Source organism: Seriola aureovittata, chromosome 17 (genome assembly GCF_021018895.1).
Source record: "Seriola aureovittata isolate HTS-2021-v1 ecotype China chromosome 17, ASM2101889v1, whole genome shotgun sequence".
In the NCBI taxonomy this organism is placed as follows: domain Eukaryota; kingdom Metazoa; phylum Chordata; class Actinopteri; order Carangiformes; family Carangidae; genus Seriola; species Seriola aureovittata.
Window position 1 is genome coordinate 3,571,388 of NC_079380.1, and position 27,692 is coordinate 3,599,079.

General features: G+C 41.4%; 1 protein-coding gene across 3 annotated transcripts; it reads right to left on the reverse strand.

The window, feature by feature from the left end:
• Nucleotides 1–691: 691 nt before the first annotated feature.
• LOC130185130 (ras-related protein Rab-40C) lies at nucleotides 692–27,526 on the reverse strand. 3 transcript variants are annotated; one of them, XM_056401410.1, is made up of 7 exons: nucleotides 27,208–27,526; nucleotides 26,141–26,397; nucleotides 17,988–18,048; nucleotides 13,182–13,242; nucleotides 12,918–12,995; nucleotides 7,575–7,797; nucleotides 692–6,639 (listed from the first exon to the last, which is right to left on the reverse strand). In XM_056401410.1, exons 2-7 carry the CDS (start codon nucleotides 26,280–26,282, stop codon nucleotides 6,365–6,367), a joined length of 840 nt encoding a protein of 279 aa, XP_056257385.1. In that variant the 5' UTR covers nucleotides 26,283–26,397; nucleotides 27,208–27,526; the 3' UTR covers nucleotides 692–6,364. The 3 variants fall into 3 exon arrangements, with proteins under 3 accessions (XP_056257385.1, XP_056257384.1, XP_056257383.1); XM_056401409.1 differs by having other exon boundaries at nucleotides 27,129–27,526; XM_056401408.1 differs by having other exon boundaries at nucleotides 26,810–27,526.
• Nucleotides 27,527–27,692: the final 166 nt, after the last annotated feature.

Here is a 27,692-nt window from a genome sequence, read left to right on the forward strand (position 1 = left end):
CTGTGCCTTGAACCTGAACAGTCCTGAAACATGGAACATGGAAAATAACATTTATGACTCTTATTTAGTGTTATTAAAAAATACAAAATAAAGGCATTTAAAGAGGATACATCTGATATGTACTATGGTCAGAATGTCTTGTGCTGCAACACACACAATGTTTAACTGATAACCACACAAACTAGTCTTTAGCTCTAATGTGGACAATCTAGAGGACAGCTGGTTGTCTTGATGTGATGTGTGTGTGTGTGTGTGTGTGTGTGTGTGTGTGTGTGTGTGTGTGTGTGTGTGTGTGTGTGTGTGTGCGTGTGTGTGTGCCTTAATTCCAGTAGATGGCAGCCTTCCCAAAAGAAACCTCACCGGCCCATGAAAGCAGGAAGTGTACTTGTCAGATAAATCACCTAAAAGACCAGACAGACTCATGTATATTTCATGTACATACGATAACCCAGCAGATACGGAGACAGCGGCGTTGAGCTTGTATGTTGTGTAAATATTAATGTTATTGTCTCTGTTTCTTAATGTTTCTTTGGTGGATTTGTTGTGGTGGTTTTGGTTAAGATCTTGTGCTTTTGTTTTGTTGATATATGGAGTGGTCTGTGGATATTTATAAAAGAAAAATAAAATCAAGAAAGATAAAAATAAAGATAAAGATAAAATCCAGTAAAATAATCAGCAGAGACGTCTTGACTCCAACATTCAATAGTTTTATTGTGAAAAAGTCTTTCTCTTCATACCCTTGCCTTGAAACTGTACAATCAATAATTTAAAAAAAAAGAAAAATGTTCAGCTTGGTGTTTGAAGAAATTGTTTCTCTCTCACACACACTCGCACACACTCGCTTCAGATCACTCAGCAGCTTTAGCCAAAAACAAGAATAGTGTTTTACAGGTGTTTTTTTTTTTTTTTCTCTCTCTCTCTCTACGTCAGCTCCTTTACACAAACACGACCACATCAGGCGACATCAGAGCGTATCCCTGAAGGGTCCTGACACAATTTCCCATCAACATTTCCATCATTTAGAAAAAAAAAAAAGAAGTCAGTGGAAAAAATTCCAAATGGAAACACAATCAACAAACACTGACAAAAACAGAGGAAGACGTAGAACCAAAACCTGGAGGAAAACGATTGTGTTGTCACATAACACAACACAAAATAATACCATCACACCCAGTGAGGGTTAACATGCTCTGTGCAACAACAATAAATGCATTCTCCGTCACAGAGCGGGGAAACCTCTTCTAAAATCTTGGCAACAAGCTCGAGTTAAATTCCTTTTCCGTTTATTTTATAGCATCGCTCCTTCTCTCTTTAAACACTGGTGGTGAAGAAACAAACACACAACCCTGTAAATGTCTGGTCTTATTATCCATTAACTCTGGGACACACAGAGCCATGACCCCTCCTTACAGAACCAAACCAGCGTCACATAAATGTGTGTCCTATGTGTCGTTCTATGTTCCAGGCAGTCACTGGTTTCTATCTATTTAAACCGCATACAACTTTTCTGTGATTGTGGGTTTTTTTTCTTGTGAAACACTGGATTCATTTACCACTTGAAGCTTTATATTATGTCACAAGCTGAAAAGGTTTGGAACCACAGGTTCAGATCATCTATCACTGTCAGCTGTCATCGTGTTTCTGTGTGTTATCTCTGTGTTATCTCTGTGTGGTCGTGTAGTTTCCAGTACAGACTGGCTTAAATGGAAATCTGTGGTTGACTGGAAGGAGCTCCACAAAACAAAATGGCTGACAGGAACAAACAACATGCTAATGTTTTAGCTTCTGTTAGAGCCTTGTCAGTGAAGGGGGTTAAAATATAAAATAATAAAAGAAAGATGAGAACCATGGATGTGAAGAAAAAGTGATTTATAGGAAAAAGGCTAAAGCAAGTAAAACACTGATGCTGTTCTTTAATGCTGCAGTAATCTGACTCTGGATCAGGGGAACACTCCCCTAAAGCGGGGAGGATTCACCGTCTGAGTCAAGACAGCTTCAAGTCTCATGGCAAAGGTGAGACAGAGAGAGAGAGAGAGAGAGAGGAGAGAGAGAGAGAGAGGGAGGACACACGGAGAGTCCACCAACACTCACACCAACACAAACACAAACACAAACACTGAGCTCAATGAACCTGAATGAAGAAAAGCAAAATGTGGTGTAAGAACAGGTTACAACTGAAAACCTGCTGGTCATCCAAGTCTTAATGTTGTGGAGGAGGGAAGCAGGACACACAGCAGATGCTTAGGAGCACAGCTTCCTATGGGGCAAATGAAAGAGCAGCGAGGAGAGACGGAGCCGGGGCGTACTGATAAAGCCCTCCAGAGATCTATGAAAAGAGCATGTATTATTCAGCAGCTATGAATCATGGGACAGCATGCGGAGGCGGTGGAGCAGATCAGAGGGAAAGAGGGGGAAGACATGCTGCATTCAGTCCCGTGGGAGATCCAGACGCGAGCAGCGCCCCGGTTTAAAAGGCAGCGACTCGGAAGAGTTCGTTGGATCTGATTTCAACACGACTCGACCGGTTGGTTCGGTCTGATCACCTGTTCACACGAGAACCGAGCGAGCGACGGGCCAGAGAGCCGCAGAAAACACAGCACATGCATTTCCGTGCTGTTGAAGCATATTTACAAGGATCTGCTGCTGTTCTCTCTGGACATGGACGCAGAGAGTAGTGACAGCATGAGGGGGGGGGGGACACGGCTGCTCATCATGTTTAAGCCTTTCAATTGTTTTCTCATGAGAGTGCTCGCACTGAAAGAGTCTGCTGATATTCTGAAAAGACCAAAACCAGCAATGACTGTCTCCGACTAATACGTGCTGAGTATGAATCGAAAGCCTGACGTATCGTAGTTTATTTTGACACGCAGTGTCCAGCTGCCCCGAACACTCACTACAGGAGCAAATATAGATTAATACACTGCTGAAAATAGTCCCCAACAAATGCTTTATATATTCCCTCCTGTTTGTTTGATAGAAATTACAGTGAGCAGCTGAGAGTCTTTTTTTAAAATGAAACTACATATTTGTAGGTTTTTTTTTAAAAACCACCATGTATTGAGAGATGCATTAATGTTGCGCTGGTTTTGGCCTTTATTATAGAACTTGTTAACAATAATAACAATAACATTATCTTTACTACAAATCAGAAACATGGTGGTGTCTCTCTCCCCTTGTTTCCTGTCACCTGTAATACAGGTGTAAAATGCCCCAAAAATTTGATGAACTACAATCACCACTTTGAGGTTGTTTGTCTCCAACAACCAGTCAACAGTTTCTCCTCCCTGAGTTATAGCATTGAATGACCACATATGTTTTTGCAGACCATTATGATGTCACAGTGAAGTTGACCTTTGACCCTTTGGATACAAAATGACATCACTTCATCATTTTATACTGTTAGACATTTGCGTTAAATTGTGTCGTAATAAGTGTATGAATTTGTGAGTTATGGTCAAAAACGTGTTTTGTGAGGTCACAGTGAACTTTGACCTTTGACCATTTCATTGTTGAGTCCAAATAAATGTTTGTTCCAGTAACGAAATTCCCTCCAGACGTTCCTGAGATATCGTGTTCACGAGAATGGGACGGTCAGATGGACGAATGGACGAATGAACGAATGGACGGACAGACAACCTGCAAACATGATGTCTATGTTCACGGCTGTCTCTCCTCATGAAGAAAAACTGTAAATCCTCATGATCACCAAGATTGAACTTTTTTTTTAGTATTTAGCTTGAAAAATTACAACAATTCCACTGATTAGCAAAACGGTTGCCAATAAATTTTCTGTTGATCAATTTGTAATTGTTTCCACTCTCTTTAAAATTGCTGAAAAAACAACAATAAGGACCCGATGTTCACTGTCATGGATTACCAACATCGAACACAGTTTAAATCTGTACAGGCTGATTCCTACAGTGAACTGACACAAAGTGAAACCAGTGGCTGCCTGAAAGGAGGGAAATCAATTACCGAAAATCTGCTTTGGAGCGATCCGAGAGAAAATCCAGATAATGGGCTAAAACCTCTAGTTTGGCCCTTTTAGTTAAAAAAGTCACGAAGAGGAGTGAGAGGCCTGATCAACACGGGTCAGTGTTTACTATCAACACAGAATATTACAGTTTCCCTGAAACCTCTGTCTCTGCACAACACCATCCAGTCCAGCTGCTCTGACTGGTCTCTGCTCATCACCACTGAACACCAAACAGCAGACAGCCTCAGATATCTGCGCCTCCTCCCCCTCAGGGTTCACACTCGCTCCGTGTCTAACTCTGCAGTGAACGTATGGAAAACACATCAGTGCGCAGCAGAAACGGGAGGGACGGGGGGGGATTCCACCCAAAAACTTTGTTAGTATCAAAGACTCAGTTTGCAGAGCAGCAGCTATGCTCGGATTCAATTCATGTCTGTCACAACGGAAACAAATAAACACGTCCACAGAAACTTCTCTATTGTCCATCTGTGTATTCAGTTTATGGCTGCAACTATTAATTAATCTATTGGTTAAGGACGATTACACGCTTTCAAATATCTTCCTCCAAATCCTCACGTCGGAGAAGCTGCAAACAGCATTTTCCATCAAATGAATCAATTGTTAACAGTTATTTTTCAATAGACTGACTATTCAATTTATCAATCAATCATTTTGGCTCAAGTTCAGTATGTTCCAAACACTGAAGCACACAGTAGGAAACTCAGATCATACATGTTGGGTGGAGTGTCGTGATGAGGGAGCGGATGGAGCCGAGTGTCCTGTGTACATGTGTTCATATAAAATCAGCTTGGACTGATGCTGGTGTGTGCATGTTTGGTGACAAACACAAGATAAGCAGGGACGTGTTTTTGCTGCACGTAACAGGCGTGACAGGACAGGTGAGGCGTGACATGACAGGTGAGGCGTGACATGACAGGTAGGGCATGACATCTGGAAACATGAGGAGCAGGAGTGTGTAAATGCTCGACCGGGAGGAACAGAGACGGGGAAGAGAAAGGAGAAAGACAAAGAGGAATCTGCCTGGATCCAGACTCTGTCTCACCTCCAGACTACAACTCCCAGAAGCTCTTGAGTCAAAATGAAAAGATCGACAGTTCCCTAACAAGGGCAATGAAGCTGTGCAGAAAAGAAAATTGTAAAAAGATGAACGTGTCTATTTTTACATTGTTTGAGGTTTTTTTTTTTTTTTTAAAGATTTATTTTCTTCAGTAGGAACCAGGGGCTCAGAGCTGAGAGCCACAGACAGAGGAGGGGAGACGAGTGTTGGGTTGGGTCTTTTCATGGGCTTTGACTGACTGTTTTACTTCACTGTGTTTATTTTGTTCAAGTTTTAGTTTCACTTTGTTGTAAAAAAAAAAAAAAAAAAAAAAACAAATTCTTCAATTGACATCATGTTAAAAATGATGTTCATAAAAGTCGTAGAGACATTAAATAGGTCACTTTTTAAAAAATGCAGTGAGTGGTATCCATAGCAACAAGCATCACTGGATCTCTTTGCTGTAAACCTACAGCGTAATAAAATCTAAACTTTGTTTACCCTGTTAATTGTTCGATTATTTCAGGTTCTTTTGTTTGTACAGACCCAAAACCTCTGGCAGGGAAAGATCGACTTGACTTAGACTCAAGGCACACTAACAATTCTGGACCTGAGACCTGATTCAGGTTGTGTGGTGGGTGGGTGGGGGGGGGCAGGTTTGCCTGAAGACCGGATGGGAAGCTTCACTCATCTTGTCACCAAGATTTCACTTCAGCAAGCGTCACAGATCAAATAGCAAAAAGCACATGAGTGTTCAAATCCAAATCCAGCTGTTACAGCCAGCTGCAGGTAAACAATGATCAATAAAGGACTGACTGGTTACTAGTGTTTCTTGATCATTAGCTTATTGGTCAATAAAATAGCAAATAAACGGAAGAGTGAACAGAAACAGACAGAAGCAAGAAATAAATGTGCGACATAAAAGTGAAGAATAATCTTGAGGTGATGTGTGTGATGCACAGACACGCGTGCATCATGTAGAGTAACTAAATATGAGTTGGTGAGGGATTTTTTTTTGTACATTTAGTCGACACTCCAGTGGACAGGAGTGAATCTGGAGTCTTTTCTCTGGATATAGTGAGAATCAGAAAGTCTGTTGTCGTTCTCTGACATCCTGAGGCATCATTTGAACTCCACCACTTGGAAAGGTCTTCACACCCTTTAACATGGTCTCATGAAGGAGGGAGGTACTCATTCATCCCTTTATCCGTCATCTCTGCTCTTCAGCTCTTCAGGTTCAGGGATGTGCTCATACCCTCAGACTTACAACCTCCTGTACACGTGTCTCCTGATCCCAGTCATCCATTGTCTTTTACCAACTGCTCCGGTGATTAGGAGATTTTACAGTTGTTGCGGGTGCAGTTCTGTGGAGGGCTCTGCGGTGGACGGATGGACTTGGATCGCTTCAGGCTGTTGCCTTTGGAGCCGCCGGCCGGGTTGGCCAGCGAGTAGGAGCGTCCGTGCATCATGACGGCGTTCATGCCGTTGGCCATGGAGAAGGATTTGAGGTGGGACTTGATGGCGACGGGCAGCGGGAGCTTGTCGATGAGGTGGACCGGCGTGCACGACACAATGGCTCTGCAGCAGAGGTCTTGGAGGCTGAAGACTGAGCGAGGGGTGAACAGAGAGGAGGTGAACAATAAAACACAAACTCCACAGCGCAGCCAACATACTCAATACTGACTCTTCCAACTGTGTAGGAACCTTAAAAATCTAATAATTACTGAGCTTCTCTGTAAAAAGAAACTGCAGTATACTATATATCTATGAGCTGTTTCAAAGATTTATGTCTTCAGTAGGAAACAGTGGATTAAGAGCTGAGAGCCACAGACACAGTACGGAAGTCAGACCTGAACTTAAATGACTTCAGTGTCACCAGGACGAGCCCTGAACACATTAAATCCAGCTGAGAGTGAGCGTGGACACAGTAAACCTGAGCCTGTTGATACTTGATTCTGAGGATGTGCAGAACTTCACTTCCACCTGCTTTCCTCAGTAAGAGCTGCTTTTGTGAATCACAGTGTGAATTGAAATATGACAGAATGTCTCACTGTTTGACTCCAGCTCAGACTTGTTACTCTGCCCTCTAGACTAATGAAAATCAATGAAGTACAGTTAATCCCATTAAAGCACAATTTGATAAGAGGACAAAATTATATGACAAACAGATCACAAACTGTGCAGTTGCTTTAGCAAACTATCATAAATTGTGAAAGGGTAACTCTGGTTCATGAGCAACACTGCCTTCATGTTCAGCTGCTGTAACAGGCTGCAAAGACAGAGGCTGTCGTATGCTGACATTATTAGTGCTGTGGAAATCAATTACAGATTTACAATCTGAGCCGTGGTTGTAGTGTTTTCTTCTTAAATCTGTCCTTCATTTGTTTGTGCTCACTTACATAATCACAGCATGTTTTTCCAGGAGCTGTTCTGGCCTTGACTGTTGTAGTTTCATTCTTTGATCGTACCCACTGTTCCTCAACCTGGCTCACCCGCTCTGAAACCCCCCCCCCCCCCCCCCCGGTCCCCCCGTCCACTCACCTCTGTTGGGCCTCCAGAACTTCTCCATGCCGTGCCTCATGAGGACGATGCGTGACAGCTCCGTGAAGGACTCAATGACGTTGAAGTTGCACAGGGGGCTCACCTCGAAGAACGTCATGCCGTTCTTCTCGGCGTACGCCCTCGCCTGCTCGGTGGGAACTTGCCGTTTGAAGGCCAGATGTAGCCGGTTGCCTACAAGGATTCGAGGTACGCCTGGTGCATGCTGGGAAGGAAAAACACAAAGCACACCACAGGAGTAAGTTACCAATTGTCCTGATTACTAATATGCTGTGTGGATATTCAAGCTTGGTCTATATTTAAAAACATTCACAATCTATCTTTGCATTTTGCTGGTGAATTACTGGTTAATTTCACAACTTCAAGTCTTCAAGTTTTCAAATAAAATATTCTGAGGAAGACACTCTACTCTTTAACTGGCCGCTGTAAAGAAATGCACTCTGAGAAGAGCGGTCACAAGTAGATATTACCTTGTTAAAAGGGGTTCAATGTCAAAAAGGTTGTGAATCACAAGTGTCACTGATGTTATAATAAATCAAATTAATATCTTCTGAACTGAACAACTTTACCATATATAATTATTTTTCTTGACAAGAACAGTATCAGCTGAAAAAAAGAAATACTGTTGGCAGGGTTCTTCACACCTGTTTTTGACAATTTTTTGTAAAATCATTATAATGGGAAAGTTTTTTATGCTTTGACAACAGTAGAAAGATCTCAGATGTGCAGTATTTTCAGTTGATAGCTCCATATAGTATAAAGGTAGATGTCCATGTGTTGTGTGATTACAAAGCAGGTCTAGGTTCTATATTAATGCTGTGAAAGTATCAAAGCCTCAGTCCACAGAAAAAATGCACACAGCCTGCATTCAGAAACTGAGCCATCAGGATTTTCTGTAACTTTGTGATGTCACAACAAAGCAGTCACCACTCTCAGCCATGCTCCAAGCCCCGCCCACCCGGACCCACCAACCATCCTTGCAGGATTTGGTTTTATCTGAAATCTGCTATATTTTTATTGGATCACTCAAGAAACAGTCAGCCAATCAGAAGAGAGGCTCAGAGCCTCCTCTCTTCTGATTGGCTCACTGACCTGTTGTTACTAGAGCTAAAGATGTAAAACTACACTGAGATGGTTTTTGGTTCTTAAATCCACGAATATACTTTCTTATAGACCAACACTTGAAATAAACACAGAGAAGAGGAAAATACGGAGCTTTAAAAGCATCAGACAGAGAGAGACTGACTCAGAGACATTACATTCATACAAAGTGGCCAGCGGATGCTTGTTATTAATTCAAGAACCTCATGGCAGCAGCACGTCTCTGCTCCTGCCACTCTGGCTCAGGTCTCTCTAAGTCATCCAAATCTGTTCTGACAAATTGAACGAATCCTGACGGCAGCGAGAGGCCGACCTCCTCTCCTCCTCCGCTCCTCCTGACTGTCACCACTCAGACTTTCCTCCCTGTTGCCTCTTCATGCTCAGCAACAGTCAGAGAGGGAACAGCAGCAGCTGCAGCAGCTGTGGTGATGGTGATGGAAACATTAGTAGCAGCAGGAGTTAAAACTGCCTGATCTGTCAGACATTTACCGCAAAGGCTCGGTCATGTTAGAGAGACTTCTCAATACTCTGTCTGGAAAATCTGAGTTTGCAGATTTCAGTGAAGCCACTGAAAACCACTGCCTGTGCACAAAACAGCGCTTGAAACATGTGTATGCCGCTTCCCACGGAAAAGTTGGGTTTTATAAAAACAAACTTGATGGGAGACTGGGGAAACTGGTCACACAGATGGTGAAGTTGTGGTTTAATTTTGCTTCATATTAAACTAACAATCATACATCACATCCACCATGTGATAAACATGAGGCCCAGCTGGGGTATATTGTGTTTGTGCTTGTGAGACTTTCGCTTTCCCAGAAGAACCTCTGTTTTAAACACAGAAAAACCAAATCTGAACCATTTACATCTGTGACTAATCATTAAAGTATCATTAAAGTAGTGAGCGCCTGGTGCTGGCTCATCTCCACATTCCCAAACCCTCAGCTCAGAGGAGAGGGTCGGGCTATGTGATGCTCGCACTCGGTCTTGGCGGGTTGAGGACTACCACAACATGGCTGACATGCCGAGGACGATGCCAGGATGAGTTAGGTGGCAGATTCTGGGAAGTCTGTGTCACCTTTCACTGATTTATTTTCATCTCAAGCACATGAACTGATGAAATAATCATTAAACTGCATCGTATTTATTTATAGAAGTGGAGAACACAGCGCTGGTAGATTTCTAACAGTCTGCCAATACTGTGAATATTTGGCCAACCATGTCTTTAACTTGTTTTCAAAATGTTTGCTATGAGATGCCAGTATTTACTTTAAAGCACCTCCCCCAACACCACCTACATTCAGCAAATGTTCAGCAGTAATAAAGAGATTATTGTAGAAGTAGATCGACAGAAAATTAAAGGTGCTATTTAACTTTGTTTAAGTTTTCTGTCACTGAACGTGGTTTTCTGACGGGAGCAGGTGCTGGTGATTGTTGCTTGACAAGAGCTTCAGCCATCATTGTGTTTACAAGACAAGAGGTTATAATACGTCCTCTGAGCAGCTATGTCTTTAGGGCAGACTGGAGGCTACAGCGAGTCGTTATTGGAAAGTGACGATATGGGCTGGGGCTAGCTGGTTAGCATGCTAACTTCAGTAGAAGTAAAGATGGAATAGAAACAAAAGTTAACATTGGAGTTGCCTTTCACCTCTGGAGACAGCTGTTGGTGAGTGAGGGAATGAAGTTTGATGCTGAAGTCACTTTTGTTCTAGACTAGTGAGACTGCTAATGTTAGCTATGTAGCAATAGCAAAATTTACAAAATTTTTCTTCTGTAAAGCACTTTGAGCTGCAATTATGTATCAAAGGTACTATACAAATAAAGTTTATTATTATTATTGCTATTATTTTAATTTATTAAACAGTTCCCTTTAATATTTGAATAATCATACAAGTTATTTATGAAGTAAAAATGCCAAAAATTCAGTTTCAAGATTCTCAGTTGTTAAGATTTGCTTATTTTCACAATATGATTTTGTTATTTGAATATCTTTTGGTTTTTAACTTAAATCACCTTCAGCTCCAAGGGACATTTTTCAGTATTTTCTGACATGTCATAGACTAAATGATAAATCGGTTAAAAACGTAAAAAAAAATAAAAATGTAAATAATCATCATTTGCAGCCTTATACTGAGTCACTGGCGACTGAGTAAACAGTAAACATCAGCACATCTGTCCTTCAGACCTGCTTTCATCTTCTCTACACATCATTTAAGTTTTATCATCCAGAGATGTTTCCTCTCCCTCCACCTCCACTTCACGTGTCCTTAAAGAAATGGCCAACAACAGCACGTCTGTGGAGGTGGAGCAGGAAAGACCAAACTGAAACATACATTCCACAGGACAAAAATATCACACACACACACACAGACACACACGTACACCCACAGAGCGGACATCCTCCCTGTTTCTAAGTCAGCAGGAAGGACATGTTGTGAGTAGCATATGCACACACACGCACACGCACGCGCACGCACACACACACACACACACACACACACACACACACACACACAGGTTGTCTTAAGTGATTCACTTCTCTATTGACTCTTGTCTCGAGTCAGAGATGGGAGCATTTTCTAACTGCCTCAGATTGAAAGCAAAAAGTTAAAGGATGTCAGTGCTGTTGCAAAGAAAAGCTGTATTCTACTGGAACCAGCACCAGAAAAAAGTAAATGTCAAGTTTAAAAAAATGGAGGAATTCTACATCTCAGAAAAAAACTAAATCCTGAAAAATCTAATCCAGAACTCTGATCACTGGACAGAGCAGCTTTGACTGGGATTAAAACATCATTTTACAAGCTTCTTCTTTTGATATCCCTGCTCTCTTTTCCTGGAAAACTTCAATGTGTATTTTCTGTCAAATATAAACATCTGATTAACAGCATTATGTTAGCTAGTTCACATTCAAGAAATCAATCAGCTGTCGGAGCTTTACAGTCTGTCAGCACACAGTGATCTTTCTCTCATTTTATCCAAATGTTGCACTGCTGAAACGTCCCTCCCTAGAACAATGTTTTATTACAGTTGACTTGGTCAAGTTTAGTGTGAGCAGAGATGGTGCAGCTGAACAAAGTGCTAAATTTAGTATGAAACTGACTTCATACTCAAACTGTGAAGGGGTGGGGGTAATAATAAGTCAGGTGCTTGTGTTTCATTGGATCGTGCTTTTTCTTCCATGTAGTGTCAGTTCAGCCACTCCACACCCCTTTACATGAATCTCATGTTTTACCTAAACAGCTCATGTTTTAGAGTCCTTGTTCTTCATCTGGGGTGTGAAACATCAGATTTCCACACAATCAGACAAAGTAAAAGTCTCGGTCTTGGTCATAGCTCAGTTATGAAATCCTACAGCACTGCAGAGTCTCTCTCTCCTGGCCGGCTGCTGACAGCGCTGTCAGCTGGACACCGGAGCTGAGAGCATCGGAGCAGCCAACAGAGACGAGTCATGCTGCCGTGCCTTGTTCTGCCCCCCCCTTTCTATCACCTGTCTCTACGTGCACCAGAGTTACTTTTGTGGTTTGGTAATTTTAAGACAAGATTGCCACACTCTTGCTCCTGCACTGTGTGAAGTGACCAGCAGCTTCAGCTGGTGCAAAAGGCTGCTGGACTTCAGTAGGTCTAATGTTCTCACATCCTTTCCCAATCTGATTCTCTGACACAAATCTACCCTGCCAACATTCATAAAACCTTATCATACCAGTATCCATGCACCGGTCTCTTAGGCAACATCCACACTACCATGTTTTTGTTTTAAAACACAACTCTTCTAAGTTTCCTCTTTCCGTCCACACTACTCCGGAGTTTTCGAGCACCGAAAACAGAGACTTTTGGAAACGCTGCTGGCCCTCTTTTAGTTTGAAAACTCTGGGGCTGTGTTGTATCTGGACAGGTGAAAACTGAGACCTTTGGAAACGATGACGTAGACACCCACAGTCGCTCCTTTATAGGTCTAATCAGCCTCGACTACAAGTGATGAAAGCAACATGAATAACCAATACAAGTGTTACTGACCTTGCTGTCTTTGCTAGCAGCTGTTGTTCGGTTAAATCCTGCATTTTAATGCTACAACTCTCTTTGCAGTTCCTCTTTCAAGAGGATTTTGTGCAACTAATTTACTGTTTACTCCGGCTTGTGCATGCATGCTCAGTGTACACGAATGGTCATGTGTGTGTTTTCAGGTGTGTTAGTCTGGAAAACATAGTGTGGACTTAGCCTTAGACTCACCTCGTCAATCTCTCTGATCCACCTGTCGATGCCATCAAACGACCACCGGTTGGTGATGTCATACACCAGCAGGATCCCCTAAAGAGAGTCACACGAACAAAATCAACAGTGAGAGTCAGTGTCAAGGTGGAGCAGCCCTTTCCCCGAGTTTTGTTCTGCACTGTAAATTTGCCTTTGACCAAAACAGTCAACACAGAAACATGAAATCTGCCACCTCTCTGACCAAAGTGTGGACTTTTCTGCTGTATTCATCTGTTTCCTCACCTGAGCCCCACGGGAATAAGAGCGAAAGATGGTGCAGAACCTCCCCTGTCCTGAGGTGTCCCTGAAGAGGTACAAAGAAAGATTAACAGTCAGTTCACATCTGTACAGTAAGCAGGAAATTAAACTGTATCAGGTTTCAGCCTCCAGGACAAAACACTGGCCTGACTTTCATCCAAAAGTCACATATTCAGTTTCAGAAGAGTTTTATGTCTCTCCAAACTGAGCACCACAGTCCAGTGGTGATGTGAAAACATGCAATTCACATTCAGTAGTAGTCCTCCTTGTAGTACATTCCTGTGGGGAAGTTTCAGAAACTCTATCTCTACTATTACTCTAAGAAGAAGTTACAGATTGTTTTTATTTTGCAGTCGGTGTAAATCTAGGATTAGTAATCTAACACATTCTGGTCTTTCAGTAGAATTGACACCTATTGGAAAAGCATTTTCTTTTTTTTAAAGTATATTTTTTTGCACTTTTTATGCCTTTATTTGACAGGACAGTAGAGGGACAGGAAGTGGGGAGGCAGAGAGGGGAATGACATGCAGTAAAGGCCAGCCGATGCGGGACTCGAACCGGGGGCAACTGCAGCGAGGACTGTAGCCTCTACACATGGAGCGCCTGCTTCGACCACTACGCCACACGACGCCCCTGGAAAAGCATTTTCAATGTTTTTTTGGGCTTTTGCGAAACATTGGGAACCAGATCCACTGATAGCGATTCTTGGAGCAACTAGTTTTTTATTTTCTGCCAATAAAGAGAAATTCATTTTATGAAAGTAGAAGCTGGACTCTGAACTGAAATATGATTTGTGGTTGGGAGAAATGGCAAACACAGTACACTTGGAGAGACTGAGATTTTACAATGAAGATAGAGGAGGTGTGTTTGATAAGATCTGGGACCCTGTACTGGGTATACTAGATATACTCCGTGTACTTCTACTGCATGCTCATCACCCACAGGTTTCACATTACTTGTAAAATCCTGTGTTATGCATTCTATTCATTAGTTATGAGAACACACATCCTCAGCTTTGTAAAGTCTACATCTTGTGATTTCAGCTTTCACAAAGAGAATAACCGAGGATTAATTGAGCCTGACAAATCAATGATCAAAGGGGAGTGTTCAAATAATGATGTGACCTCTCAAAGCTCCCATGCCCGGTGAACACCTGTTTAAAATAGATGTTACGAATACAAAAGCTTGCACAACTTCGCTTGCTAGAAACTATTTTTGGTGGAAAGTTTAAAGGTAATATGATCATTTCAAACTGCATGTTTTTTCAATCTGAAAATGAAAAGCAAAAACTGGTGACAGCTCAATAAAGGGTGTGCTAATAAAATGTTTCCACTTCTTCAGGCAGGTGCAGCACTGCCTTTATGAATGACTATTAAAGAGTTCACTGGTCTTACTGACGTGGGATAAAACTGACAGGCCAACATCTGCTCTTTGATAAAAGGTGCAATTGGCTAAAGACGTCAGCAAACCAATATACTGGTCTAGGTCTGATGGCAGCTTAATGATCAACTAAACCATCACCTGGTCAAAAACAATCTAAGACCCAAGATGCGTTGAGCTATATTAAGGCAACCGGACATAGAGAGATATATACAGCATGACGACTGATAGCTTGTTAAAGTTGTTTGCTGCGACCAAGAAAGAAATCACGAGGAAGTGGTGTGAAGTAGAACCCCCCTACCCCCCCCCCCGGCCTCAGGCAGTGGCTGGACATTGTCGATGATGTGAGGAGGCTCTCACACGGTCTGAGAATTCAACAATCTGAACTGAATGAAACATGGGAACCTGTTTATTAAATCCATCACAAGGACACTGCTAAAACCTAAAATACAAGAAGGCGATTCTGCGTTGTATCAGTGCACCACGTGTGGTTTCTCTGGTGTACCGCTGAAATGAAAAGCAACACAGTTTAAGTAAAAAAAAAGGCAATCCAGGCCCCGGTGGTTTAAAGCGATAGTTCGGGTTATTTGGTGTCATCACACAATGTTTCTCACACATAGACTTTACTTGAGCGGGCCATCCAGGTATGTTAACGGACACTAAAATATATTCTGCATTTTTTATTTAGATTTTTTTATCTGTCCGAGAGAACAACGCCATCCACGATCAAAGAACTGGTATCTGTACTTCTATCCACCACAGTGGAAATTTTCCATGAAAATGAATCAAAAATATTTTTACACTTCCCATAAGAACATAAAAGATCTGTAAAGGAGTGTTCTGTGCTAGAGCTGTGTGCAGCGCATCGATTGGCTCAGCCCCTCCTTGCCCTGCTCTCGTTAGTCAAACAGAAGGACGTAGTGCATTTGTTAGGGACTATTTTTAGCAGCGGATTAATCCACATATGTTGTTTTAGTGAGTATTTGAGGCAGGAGGAAGGTGTGTGTGGAACTGAGTCAAAATAAACTACAGAGTGTGTGTTCATGGTGATGAAGGAACATGTGTGTGACTCAGTGATATGCTTTTAATAGTTTTATGACAGTGGGACTCTATGGCTCAGAGGAATAAGATATATCAGGCTTTAGATACACACAATAAGTGTTAGACGTTAGAAGTTTTTACATTCTGCAGTTTCTCTACAGCAGGAGTCGAAGTCATGAGACGGAACATGGAGAAGGGGAAAGAGTGTGAGCGGGAGGAAAAGATGAGATATAGACGGTAGAATAAGAGTGAGAGAGTGAGGAGAGGAGCAAAGACTGAGGCAGCAAAAACAGTTCTGCATCATGCCTTTAAACTCTTCTCTCCACGGGGAGGACGAGGCGTTGGTTCTCCCCCAGGGAGCTGAATTCCTTGGCCTACTTCCACCAAACAGGCCTCGCCTAGCACTGCAGTGTGTCTTAACTGACAATTACACACATCTGCTGCATCTCTACTGATGCTTGAGTATTTGTGATGCATGTAAAAATATGCAGTGGACAAGGATTTGCACCCACATCACTGGCAGGAAAGTACGTGCACCTTGCAGCTGGGTGTGTTTGTGTCTAATGTGTCTAACACACTGGGTTAGATAGTTGCTATATAATATTGGAAAGTAAACATTTGATGTAAGACAGTGATGTCAGGATACCTTCTTATGTTTTGTGGATCAAACGTTAAGATGGACAGTTTCTTGTTGCCTGCCTGTAAACCTGTTTATCTGTAGTTTGCACTCATGAAAACATCTTTTCATCTGTGTGATCTTTCTGCAAATATTTTTTGTTTTTGCATCATTATACAAACTGTATTTTTGTATGTATGTGTCTTTTGCCTCAAATGTGATGAATATTAATGCGACCTCATGACATATAGTATTCTCCTTTTTCCCTCTCTTTCACTGTCGCAGAGGATGAGAATATTCTGTATCATGTTGCTCCAACTCTTCACTTTATGATGTTGACACTGAGTCACATATGTAGATCCAAGACTTCATGTGTTTTTGGCTGCATCAAACTGAAATATTCAAGGATCATTTTATACACATTTCCCCAAGACTCAGCCTGACTTATCTGGTATGTTTGGAAACTTTGGGATCGCCTCTAGAATTTAAAATTAAGTTTTGTGGGTTTGAACAAGGTTTGGTTACGCGCAGCATGAACTGGTCCACCGCTCGCTTCATCCAGTTTTCAAAAGATGTTTTCAGATGGATTCTGATGGAAGAGTATTGACCTGGAGTCAATGAAAAGAAACTTATCAGGGTGAGAATTGAGGTGAAAGTGTTTCAATTTGAGCAAAACCTTCCTGTTCACCCTGGAGTTTTAATGAATCTGAATTATACAGGGAGAGAGGCAAACAGCAAAAAAAAGACTAGAGGGTTCCAGCCATTGTCTGTCACACAAATACAGCACAGCCACACTCCTATACACTCGCAGTCAGTGTGTATCAAGCTCACAGCTGACGTCTGAACAATCACTACACTGGCTGATTGAGGCAAAAAATACACAAGTGGTCAAATTAATGCAAATAATCCAAAACCTTTTTTCAGTGTTCAGTATGAACACACTAACACTCACTCACAGCTTCAGAGGGTTTTTAAACATTTTTGCTAATTCTTCAAAAATCAAAAATCAAAAACTCTCATTTACAAAAGTACTAAGACCCTTAAGTCAGTAGTTTGTAGAAGCCCCTTTAGCAGCAGGTACAGTTTGAGTCTTCTTGCTAAGTTACTGTGTGAAGATAGACGGGCAAAAACACCAAAAAAGTGAAGAGGGCCAACACTTTCTGAAGCTAGTTGAGCTGTATGGGTCTGTAAACATAAAGACGTTTGGGTTTTATTTATCTGGCTGTTGAGATTTCTGCCTGCACCACAGAAACATGAAGGTGAGTGGACACTGTGATGTTTAGAAAACTTCCCGGTTACTGCCGGTAATCCACAGACCTCCATGACTGTTTTTCATTGGAACTAATATGACTTACTGAGGAAAAGGTTTAACAGTGACGCCTGTGGATGATCCAGAGTAACAGGACATGACATGTTGTTGTATTACTCAAACATTATTTTTCAATGCTGTGAGCAGCATAATCACATCAAATCACAACAAAAATCACATGATTATCATCATTTCTATATTTTTTTCAGTGAAAAAAAAAATTGGGACTTATATCTGCCAAAATAACCGCCCTACCTTCATTGTATCAGCTTTGAGAAGGAGTGAGCAGATTAGTTTGACACCACAAGATGAGAAAATATTCTGGGAGGTCTAGAACGGGGCTACACTGAGGGATTTATGAATGGTTATCAGAAAAAGAGCAGCAGTCACTCTCACTTTTGCAAAGACATGACGGGTTACCCTTTCAGCAGTGACGTGTGCTTACCAAAGCTCCAGCTTCACTCTCCTCCCGTCCAGAAGAATGGTGGTGGTTTTATAGTCGATACCTGGACAGAGAGAAAGAGAGACGGAGGCAGGCATTAGAGAAATGGATGCATCAGGAAGGTCAACATCAATCAAGTTTATAATACCGCAGTCAGAGACAAGCTGGTGCTCGACAGAATGACTCATCATCTACTTGAGCCACATGACTAAATGAAAGTGTACATTTACCCACAGCACAACACAGAGGAGCGGGTTCAGCTTTTAAAAATGTGACAACCGTGTATTTAAGGGAAAGGATCTCCCAGTTTTCTCTGAATGTAAGATTTTTATTTTGTACATTTCTGACTTGTTTTCATTGAGGGTAATAACTGAGGCCAGTCCCTTCCCGTTTCTGATTTTCAACAATCACGCTCATTTTTTTAATTTGGAGACAGTTGGTTTACCTTTCGGTCGGATCGCTGTTCTATTGTCAGGCATTCTTTTCAACATTTAAAGTTGTTCTGATAACAACATTAGTGTCGGAAACGCCTCGGATACTGCATAAAATACGTAATCAGGTATGGACGAGGATGCTCTTCTCTGCTCTAAAACAGTAGCCTACACAGGAAGTTGTATCACGTCAGCCGTCAGCAAAATGTCAACAATTTGGCAATGTTACACTGGAAAGGCTTTCATTTCAGGGTGGCATGAGTGTTAGGACAACTAGTGTAAGAATTGTTATTTATTTCAAGATTATTTTTTTGACAGTCACATAAATAATTAAAAATAATAATAAAAGAAAGATTATAAAAGAAACATTCTATGGCCTTCACGTATCTGTTCACGTTTTACAAAGGGCTTCTTTTTTTAATGTATTGGTGTCTGATCAGTACTCAGTATCAGCAAATACACATGTTCAGGTATTGGAATCAGTCTCAGGACGGAAAACATGGTATGAGAACATCTCTAGTCTCATTCAGTGAACATAAGAAGTGCACTGTAATAAACTTTCTCATGAGTGTGACACAGACCACGCTTGCTGTTTGACGTCATAACGTCAGCATGCAGCCTCGGGCGTCTAACACATCTCTCTGTTCTGGCCCGTTGTTTGGCTCATCTCTGACAAACCTGTCTGACTGCTACACCTGTCGCTCTGCTGCTCCACGTCTGGACATGCTCACCCTGACTCTGCTGAACAGGTCCCTGTGGTTTCCTCTCGTACCACCTGGGGCCAAACAGGTGAACCACAGGAGAATCAGTGTTTCCCACCAACGATATATAAGATGTTTATTGTTTTTACTCAACAGTTTTATGTGTGATTGTGTGCCTCACCCTACTTTACTGTAGTTAGTACTTAGAAATGATTATAGGTCTGAAACTAATGATTTAATTAGCATTTCACCTGTTGATTATTTCAAAATGAAGCCAGGAGAACTGACAGTTAGTTGACTGTTTGATTAGTGAATCAATAGAAAATCATTCAACAAATAATTGATTGATAATTAATTAATAGTTTTGGACATTTTTAAAGAAAACGTGCCAAACTTCCTCTGGCAGCGCCAGATTTATCCACTTTTTTTGTTTTATATAATTGTACATGTAAGATTTTTGCTTTTAGTCTTTTGGTTTAATATTCTCACAATTTTTTTGCATGTTACAGACCAAAAAATTGATCAGTTAATTGAGAGAATACGCAGCTGATTAATGAATAACACAAGTAATTGTTAGTTGCAGCACTGGAGGACTCATGACTGCTGTCTTTAAAGTGCTTGATTAGTCAGAAATCCCTGCAAAAAAACTAAAATCAAAAGGTATTCACATCTGAATTAGAAGCACAGTTCACATCTGCAGCACATATGCAGCTGCTAACAGCAAATGTTAACAGTAAACATGTTATTGATTGATGATCTGCCGACAAGCTTATAATTCAACTTATCGTTTCAGCTGAATTGGCTTAAAAGCCAACGCTCAACAAACTCTCCACCACCACCAACGATCTGTTGGATGTACTGTATATTAAGTGGAAATTGTCAGGAACAAGACTGAAAACGAAGACTCCTGGGAAAAAGACCTAACAGTAATATTTGAACAACAGCGCAGGAAAAAAAAATAGCAGAGAACAACCCTCCCATGCAGTTCCCAGACTCCCACACATGACTGCATCAGCCTTTGGCAGGTAGCAGCTGCTGGCTAACAACATTAGCAATATCTTCCAATTTTCCTGGCAACATAAAACTGCTGCTGAGCTAAAGTGCTGAGCTCAGGCTAGCCTAATTGAATTGGAGCGAGCGCAGGGCTTCGTACCAAGTGCTTCCTTTCCTTTCGTTGCCAAGGCTCACTTAGACTTCCCAGATAATCAATAGCTGCTCTGATGTCTGAGCTGAAAACTGCTGCTTCTATTCTGGGAGGCGGCTGACTTTCTTTGTTCTCTGGACGTGCTCAAAGCTGTGAGAAGCTTCTAATGTTAAGCTTTTGTTGAGACTGTGTCAGAGAGGCGTTGATTTAACTCTGTGGTAATATTCGAGATGGTGTTTTTGTCACAGCACAAAGCACCATAGTAAGACTGGGAGTGGGCGACAGGGTTAAATCCACACTCACAGTGTATGTAATTACCTGTTATTAGTCCATTTTCCAGTACATCAATTAAGAAACTGTTCATGTAAACACTGACCTGAGAGGTGTGTCTGCATTTGATCAATTTGGTGAATGAAATCCTGCCCACAGAGATCGAATACAGCCAGATGCATTAATGAGATAGCTACATTTCTGACAGTATATTTCCTCCTGTTATATATCATCATACTGTCCAACATTAGGTCAGCCATAATAGAAGGATTTCTCTTATGTTATCTTTCTTCCAGATATATTTAGTTGGAATAGAATAAGACAATGACTCTGTTTAGTTTCCAAAGAGCTGAAGATGAGAAACTTTACTGTGATGCATATATCAGCCAATACTAGCAACAACTGATAAATAAGAAGAAATTTCAGCTAAGGATTATCAAAGATATACCTTAGATAGAAACAGTTTCTACATGATGTTGTTTTTCCAGAAAGCAGTGACAAGTTTATTTTTTTAACTGTAAAGCATTCTACTCATCACATATCTCGGTCACATTTCTTTTTAAAAAAAATCATTTAATGGATGTTTTCTTATGTTACAGGTATATGTAAAAAAAAAAACATCCCGTCGAGGAATCATTATTAAGGCTGCATGACATGCAAAAGGAAAAAAAATCATGTTGCAAATATTTTGTCAGAGATTGTGATTTCAGTTGAAGTGGTTGTTTCTGCATTTCATTTTCACTGAGAAAAAATTTAAAATGATGATGATGGGATGGGTTTTGTACCAAACAAACATGTTTACATGTTCTGGTAAGTCTGGAGAGTATGATTTGTAGGCCGGGGCATCTCTGTAGCACCACAACGCTTATAGTGTTAACAATGCACAACAATGCTGTGATATGTTTTACCTTTATCGGTACCTTTTATTTTTGACCTTTCTTTTTTTTAATGCAGCTCCTGCAATTTGGATATTGCACATACTGACATTTCAATTATATTTCGATTAAATGTGCAGCTCTAATCATTATCATATTTTTTAACACTCAAATATCACTAACTGCTTCAAAAGCACAGTGTGAGTCAAGCTCTAATAAGTATGTAAAAAGGTTAATTGCCATTAGGAGCACAAACTAAGAGCACCATAAAAAACAAGCGAGAAATCCTGGAAAAAAAACCATTGGCACTCTGATTTATGTATGGGTCAGCTGTAGCCGGTAGTACCAGCTCTTAACAGAGCTTAATAAAACCAAGGACAATCTGGTCTAATACACAGCTGGTCTATCAGACTGGATACAGTGTGCCATCATGAACAGCAAAGACTAATGTAAATGTGCTGTAACCACTGAATGCCACTGAATATGAAATACATCACATCCCCAGGGAGTAAATAACATGTAGAAGGAAGAAGGGGGGAAAGAAAAAGTGAGGCAAGTGCAGAAAATCTGATGTGACAGCAGTGAGGCTGCATTTCCAGCTAAGCTCTGTGGTAATATTGAACAGTCTGTGTGTCAGTCTGTGCATCTTTCAAGAGGATTAGACCAGGTTCAGCTTTTCATTTACCTACAAACTCACTCTCTTAAACACACACACACACACACACACACACACACACACACACACACACACACACACACACACACACACACACACACACACACACACACACACCACACACACACACACACACACACACACACACACACACACACACACACACACACACACACACACACACACACTAAACCCGCTCTCCTTCAGCAGGGCAGTATGGGAGGTTATCTCTGAGCTGGCCTGCATCCAGCGATAACTGTTGTCTATGGATATGCCACTGTCAAAACAGCCAGTTCACTGCCATAGACAAACAATGGGCTGCCGTGCCTGGTCGACCCCTGGGGAATATTCCATTGTTAGTGTGTGCTGAATGAAAAAAAAGATTCAAGAGTCTCACTTGTCGACCAGCTGCATGGAAAAAAAGAGTCTTTTTTTTCAACCTGCTTTCGCATTTTAAATGGCTTTCCTTCTCCAAGACTGGAGTTATCTGATGGCTACCATCCACCAACTGTGAAATTCAAAACCTTATCGTGGTGTGAAACGTTAATCTAGAAATCGCCTTAGAAATCATTTATAACCCCAACACAATAAAGCCCTCTCACAAAGACTGACGCTCTGAGGAATCCTTCAATTGTGATAATTCAGAATGTGGTAAAAACGGGTTGGTTAATATCATAGAGATTTGTCAGCCATTGTATTCGGCCATTGTAGGCAACACTTGAATATAATACACAGGACTGCTTTGTGGTCATTTGGGTTTAAGATGAAGTACCTTCATTGGTAAGGTAATTCAATCAATGGATTTAACAAAAGACTCAGCAGTTTTGTCTGTTGACAAACCAATCAATAAATTCTGAATTTGTTTCGTTTAAATCATCACAAACATCTTTTACAGTCACAATGTTTGAGGCATTTTTCATGATCACAAATTTCTGATCGATACACAAACAGTGATCACTGAGGAGGAAATGCAACGGACTGGTCTATCCCACATCAGACAGGGAGCTCAATCATAGCTCGAGGACACTGTCATCCAATCAAAATCAGTTCTCCTGTCCTGATTCTCTCCTCTTCAAATATTTAGGATCCTCACGAGCATTTCCCATCGCTCCACGCTGACCTCTGTTTGCCAGAAGGATGGAAATCAATAGCAGAGCTTCTGTCTGCATAAACATCCCAGCTGAAACGGGCTCAGCCACATTCAGCTCTGCCCTCCCATATTTAATGAAGCCGTTAGGCTTTTGATCTCGCTCGCAATAGGACGCTCCTCAGAAACTGGCTTCCACACTGATGCCTGATCAATTTCAAATATACTCCATCTGAGGGCTGGGCAGCAATGTGTCCAATCAGTGAGATCAGTCAATCTGCACATTATTTTTCTGATTAATAGATGAATTATTTGGTTTCTAAAATGCCCATCACAGTTTCCTACAGCCCAGGTTTAACTGACTGCTTTGTCTGTCTAACACTTCAAAATATTATTTATTTATTATCACACCAGACAAAGAAATGCAGCTAATTCTCACAACTGAGAAGCTGCTACCAGGGAATATTGGATTATTAAGACATCATAATAATTAACTATTATTTTCTTGTCAATTGACTAATTAATCAACAAATCATTTCAGCTCTGTCGTATTCCGCAGATAACTGGACCACGTATACAAGTAATGATTGCACGTGTTCAACTAATATGTCCAACCAGCAATCCAAAACACAAAGCTATTGCATTCACAATAATATAAAAGCAGCTAATCCTCATGTTTGAGTAGCTGCAAGTAGAGCATGTCGACTTCAACTTCAACTTCAACTATAAATGGATTATTAAAACAGCTGCCGTTTATTGTCAGTTCATTGACTAATTAAAATACTGATGATATGTTTAGCTGTATAAAACATGTAGCTTCAAGTACAATCACAGCCACAGACAATCAGCAAAGACAGATACTACAACCACAATACAGAGTCTTGTCAGCTCTTTAACTCTGGTCATTACGTATTTGTAGTGATGAACTCTCTCTCTGAATAATATTCAACTGCTGCAATCAAACAGTGTGGCCTTCAGTAAGTGGGGATGTCTGCGAACACACTCAACCTGACGGAGGGTCTTCACATTGCTGCCAAATGCCGACAGCATCACCCTTTGGCAGAATTCATTAGCTAAGCGCTGATGAAAAAGGGTCACTCTGCTGACTGATGTATTTTTCATGAGCGGTTGCTGTCGTTGCTGAAGGCATGAGATGATAATCTTCATCTGAAAACTTAAATGGATGCTCTGGGGATCAACTACAGCAGCATCTCTGATGAGGACTGTTTGCAGATGCAGCTCACATGCACATTTTACCTTAAAGGAATCAGCTGATATTCTGATCAGTAGTTTAAAGGGAAGAAGAGGGTCTAATTAGGTTGCATGCATGTGATGGATGGACTCTCTTCCTTTCTATCCTGCTGTGCACCTCATTACTGTTTCACACAACATCCATTAGCTTCATCTCAGTGATTCCTGTGATAGAGGATTCATTCTCTACTGTCTTTAGTTTCCCTTAGTCCATTAGTTTCATCTTATTTCAGTGCATTCATCAGAAACAACGATATATGAAAGTTGCCTGAGTTGGGGTAATCAATCACAGCGAAGATTGTGATAGCTTTTTGTTGTGATTTGCACAACATAACCACATAATAGTAATATAATTTGGACAGCAGCAGGCATTATGTTCATTTTGACAAAGTGTTTCCCATATGTCGAGTTAATCTGGGCAACATTTATTATTTCTTCCTTTTCTTTGGCAGCTTTAACTGCATTCCCCCAATTATTTGAAGAAACAAGGGAAAACTGTGTGGCTACAACAAACCTAACTCTTTGTTTTGGATACATGTGATGACAAAGCCATGAGACCAATAATGGCTGTTTATCAAAAAAAGTATGGATGGGAAAAGCTGTATAGCTGTGGATGCAAAGTTGTACAGTGATCCACCCCTCAAGGTTGACCACCGCAAATTCATTCTAAGCCTGTGGAACACCAGAGGACACATGTACGAAATACATTAAAGAAATCTTGGTCGACAGTAATGTGTATATGATTTGTACCAAATAGGCAGAAAGATATGAAAACACAGAGCTGGTCCGTTAAGAACTTTCTTACATTATTCTTCCCTTTGGTTCTACCTGCTCTTCTTCTAGGGCTTCCCTTTGATAGGAGTGGTAGTGTCTAAGTATGTGCGTACAGCAGCCACAGACTGGCAGCTTACTGCAGCAGCAGGCTGTGATAGTGGCTGTCAGCCCCAGAGCAATAGCAGTGGGAGAGCCAGGTGATCTGAGCTCCTCCGCCCAGGGAGGGATCATCTGACTGGGCACAGCTCCATCAGCCCTTCCCTTCCCGGAGATAAGAGTGCTGGTGTTCCTGAATACACCTACTCTCAAGTAACTAACACAGCTGACTTTGAAACTATGATCTAATTCAGTTTGCCTCAGTGATATTCAAATTCAAATCTTTCTTATGGGTCTGGAAGCATGTTCAAAAATATAGTTAAGCAGCCTCCAATCAGCTAAAATACAATTATATACAAGTGCCAAAGCATATTGCTATAGTTGGGTTGGCAGCGTAGCTTACTTTTTACAGTTTGGCACAACGGAAACTGATTCGGAAAAGAACCCACCATCATACGGGAGAGGACGTTGATATTCACTGTGTAATACCAGCAGCATGCATATCATGTAGGTCTCTAAAGCCTATTGTTTTGTTGTTAGACTATGGGGTCATGAAAAGCATTGTTTAGTAAATGACTGATAAGTCAACAACAATGCACATACATTCATGGCTGCATGACTCACTTCCATTAGAATGGTCTGTGTTATCAGTGTTAGTCTATGTGAATGTGTTTTTTAAAGACAGTGAAGAGAGGTCATTGTGCATTCTCCTCAGTCCAGGCTCTGAAATGCAGCTAGTATGTTCAGGACATTTCTGCTGAGCAAGCATGACACAATCTGAGAAGCCTGTCATCATAAGCGGGCAAAACTGAGCCAGCAGGTCCCAATCAGCTGAAACAGGAGTGACTCACCGCTACTGTAAGCATATGGGGACTCAGCTGATCCATCCTGCAGGCTGTCCAGGATCTCTCCTTTGCCCACGTCGCTGTCTCCGACCAGGAGGAACTTGAGCAGGTAGTCATAGCTTTTCACTGGGCTTCCCTGGCTGCCCATGACGTCTCACATCTGAGCCCAGTCCCGATGGAGGCTGAAGATGAGCAACTGTAGACTTCCCTCGTTGACACAAGGATGGGTAACCAATGAGACCCCCTGTGTATTATCCCTCTGACTTGATCCAAAACAAAGATGATGTTTGTTATGCCATGAACTCACTGAATGGGGGTCCACCAGTTAAAAGTCCTTGTTTAGCCTGTTTACTTGGAAGTCTTCCAAACTGTGTGCAAGTAGTTAAGTTTTAGACTAAAACCACACCACAGTCTCACAGGAGGAATGCCCTGCCTGAATAACAAGGTGGCTGCCAAAAGTGTGGTTTTGAAAACCAATACATCCTTACTGCTAAAGTTAAAGACAAGAAATCTAACAGTTTGAGCAAAGCTGGTGCTCACTGGGAAAAAAACTTTACTCAAAGAAAATAACTAGTTCTTTCTTTCCAGCTGACAGCTTAAGTAAAGTATAATAATAATAAGTCTAATAACCAACACCACATCTATTAAAGATTAAAAGAAGAAGAACATGCTTACTGTCTGGATGATGATGTTTATAATAAGCTGGGTGGCAATTGCAAATTTTATGAGCAGATATCTCTGTTGAGATATATTTTCTAGTATGCAAAAAAAACAACAATAAAAAAAAATACCAAAGCTGGATGGTGTTAGTCTATCTTTTTGTTCCTATTCAAGAGAAGCTTTCTGCCTAACTTCGCTGGGGAACAACAAGCTAGCCCTGCCAGGGAGCTAGCCAGCTAGCTTAGCTATTATCACTGCTGCTAACGTTACCAAAGACACGTAAAACAGCTATTCTTTAAACACACGTTACACCACACTGCATATAGCCACGTACTGTGCTGTGTTACCCTTTATAAGATTACTTCCCAGTGGATAAAAACAACTTGGTGTTTCACAGCAAGCTAAATGCTAACTTAGCTAGAGCAGCCCGTAGCTCAACTTCTGCCGACGTCTGTGTGATTTCAGGCCCGCTTGTCTTTCTTCAGTCCGGGACAAAGATTCCTGTAACTTCACTGCGTTATATCCAGAAATTTCCGACCTCTGCAGTGGCATTAAAAAGCTGTGGCGTTTTTAAGTCCAGTCCAAATCTCTGTAGGTGTATTCAGAAACCTCAGTCTGTGATTTTTCCATCTTTCTCCATTATTTTGAATCATATTCACGGTTGCATTTGTTCTGTACCGAGACACAACAACACTAGACCAGCCGCTGACAGATCGGCAGGTCGCCACACAGCGCTGCTGTCTGTAACCCCGCCCTCTTAATTTAGGCCCCGCCCTCCTCTCATACAATTGGACGCTGACCCCGCGATGACATACACAGTGGCTTAGATTGGCTGAGCAACACGTCCATCAAAGTTTGCTGTCAACAACACGCAGATGGTGAGAGGAATACATCTATG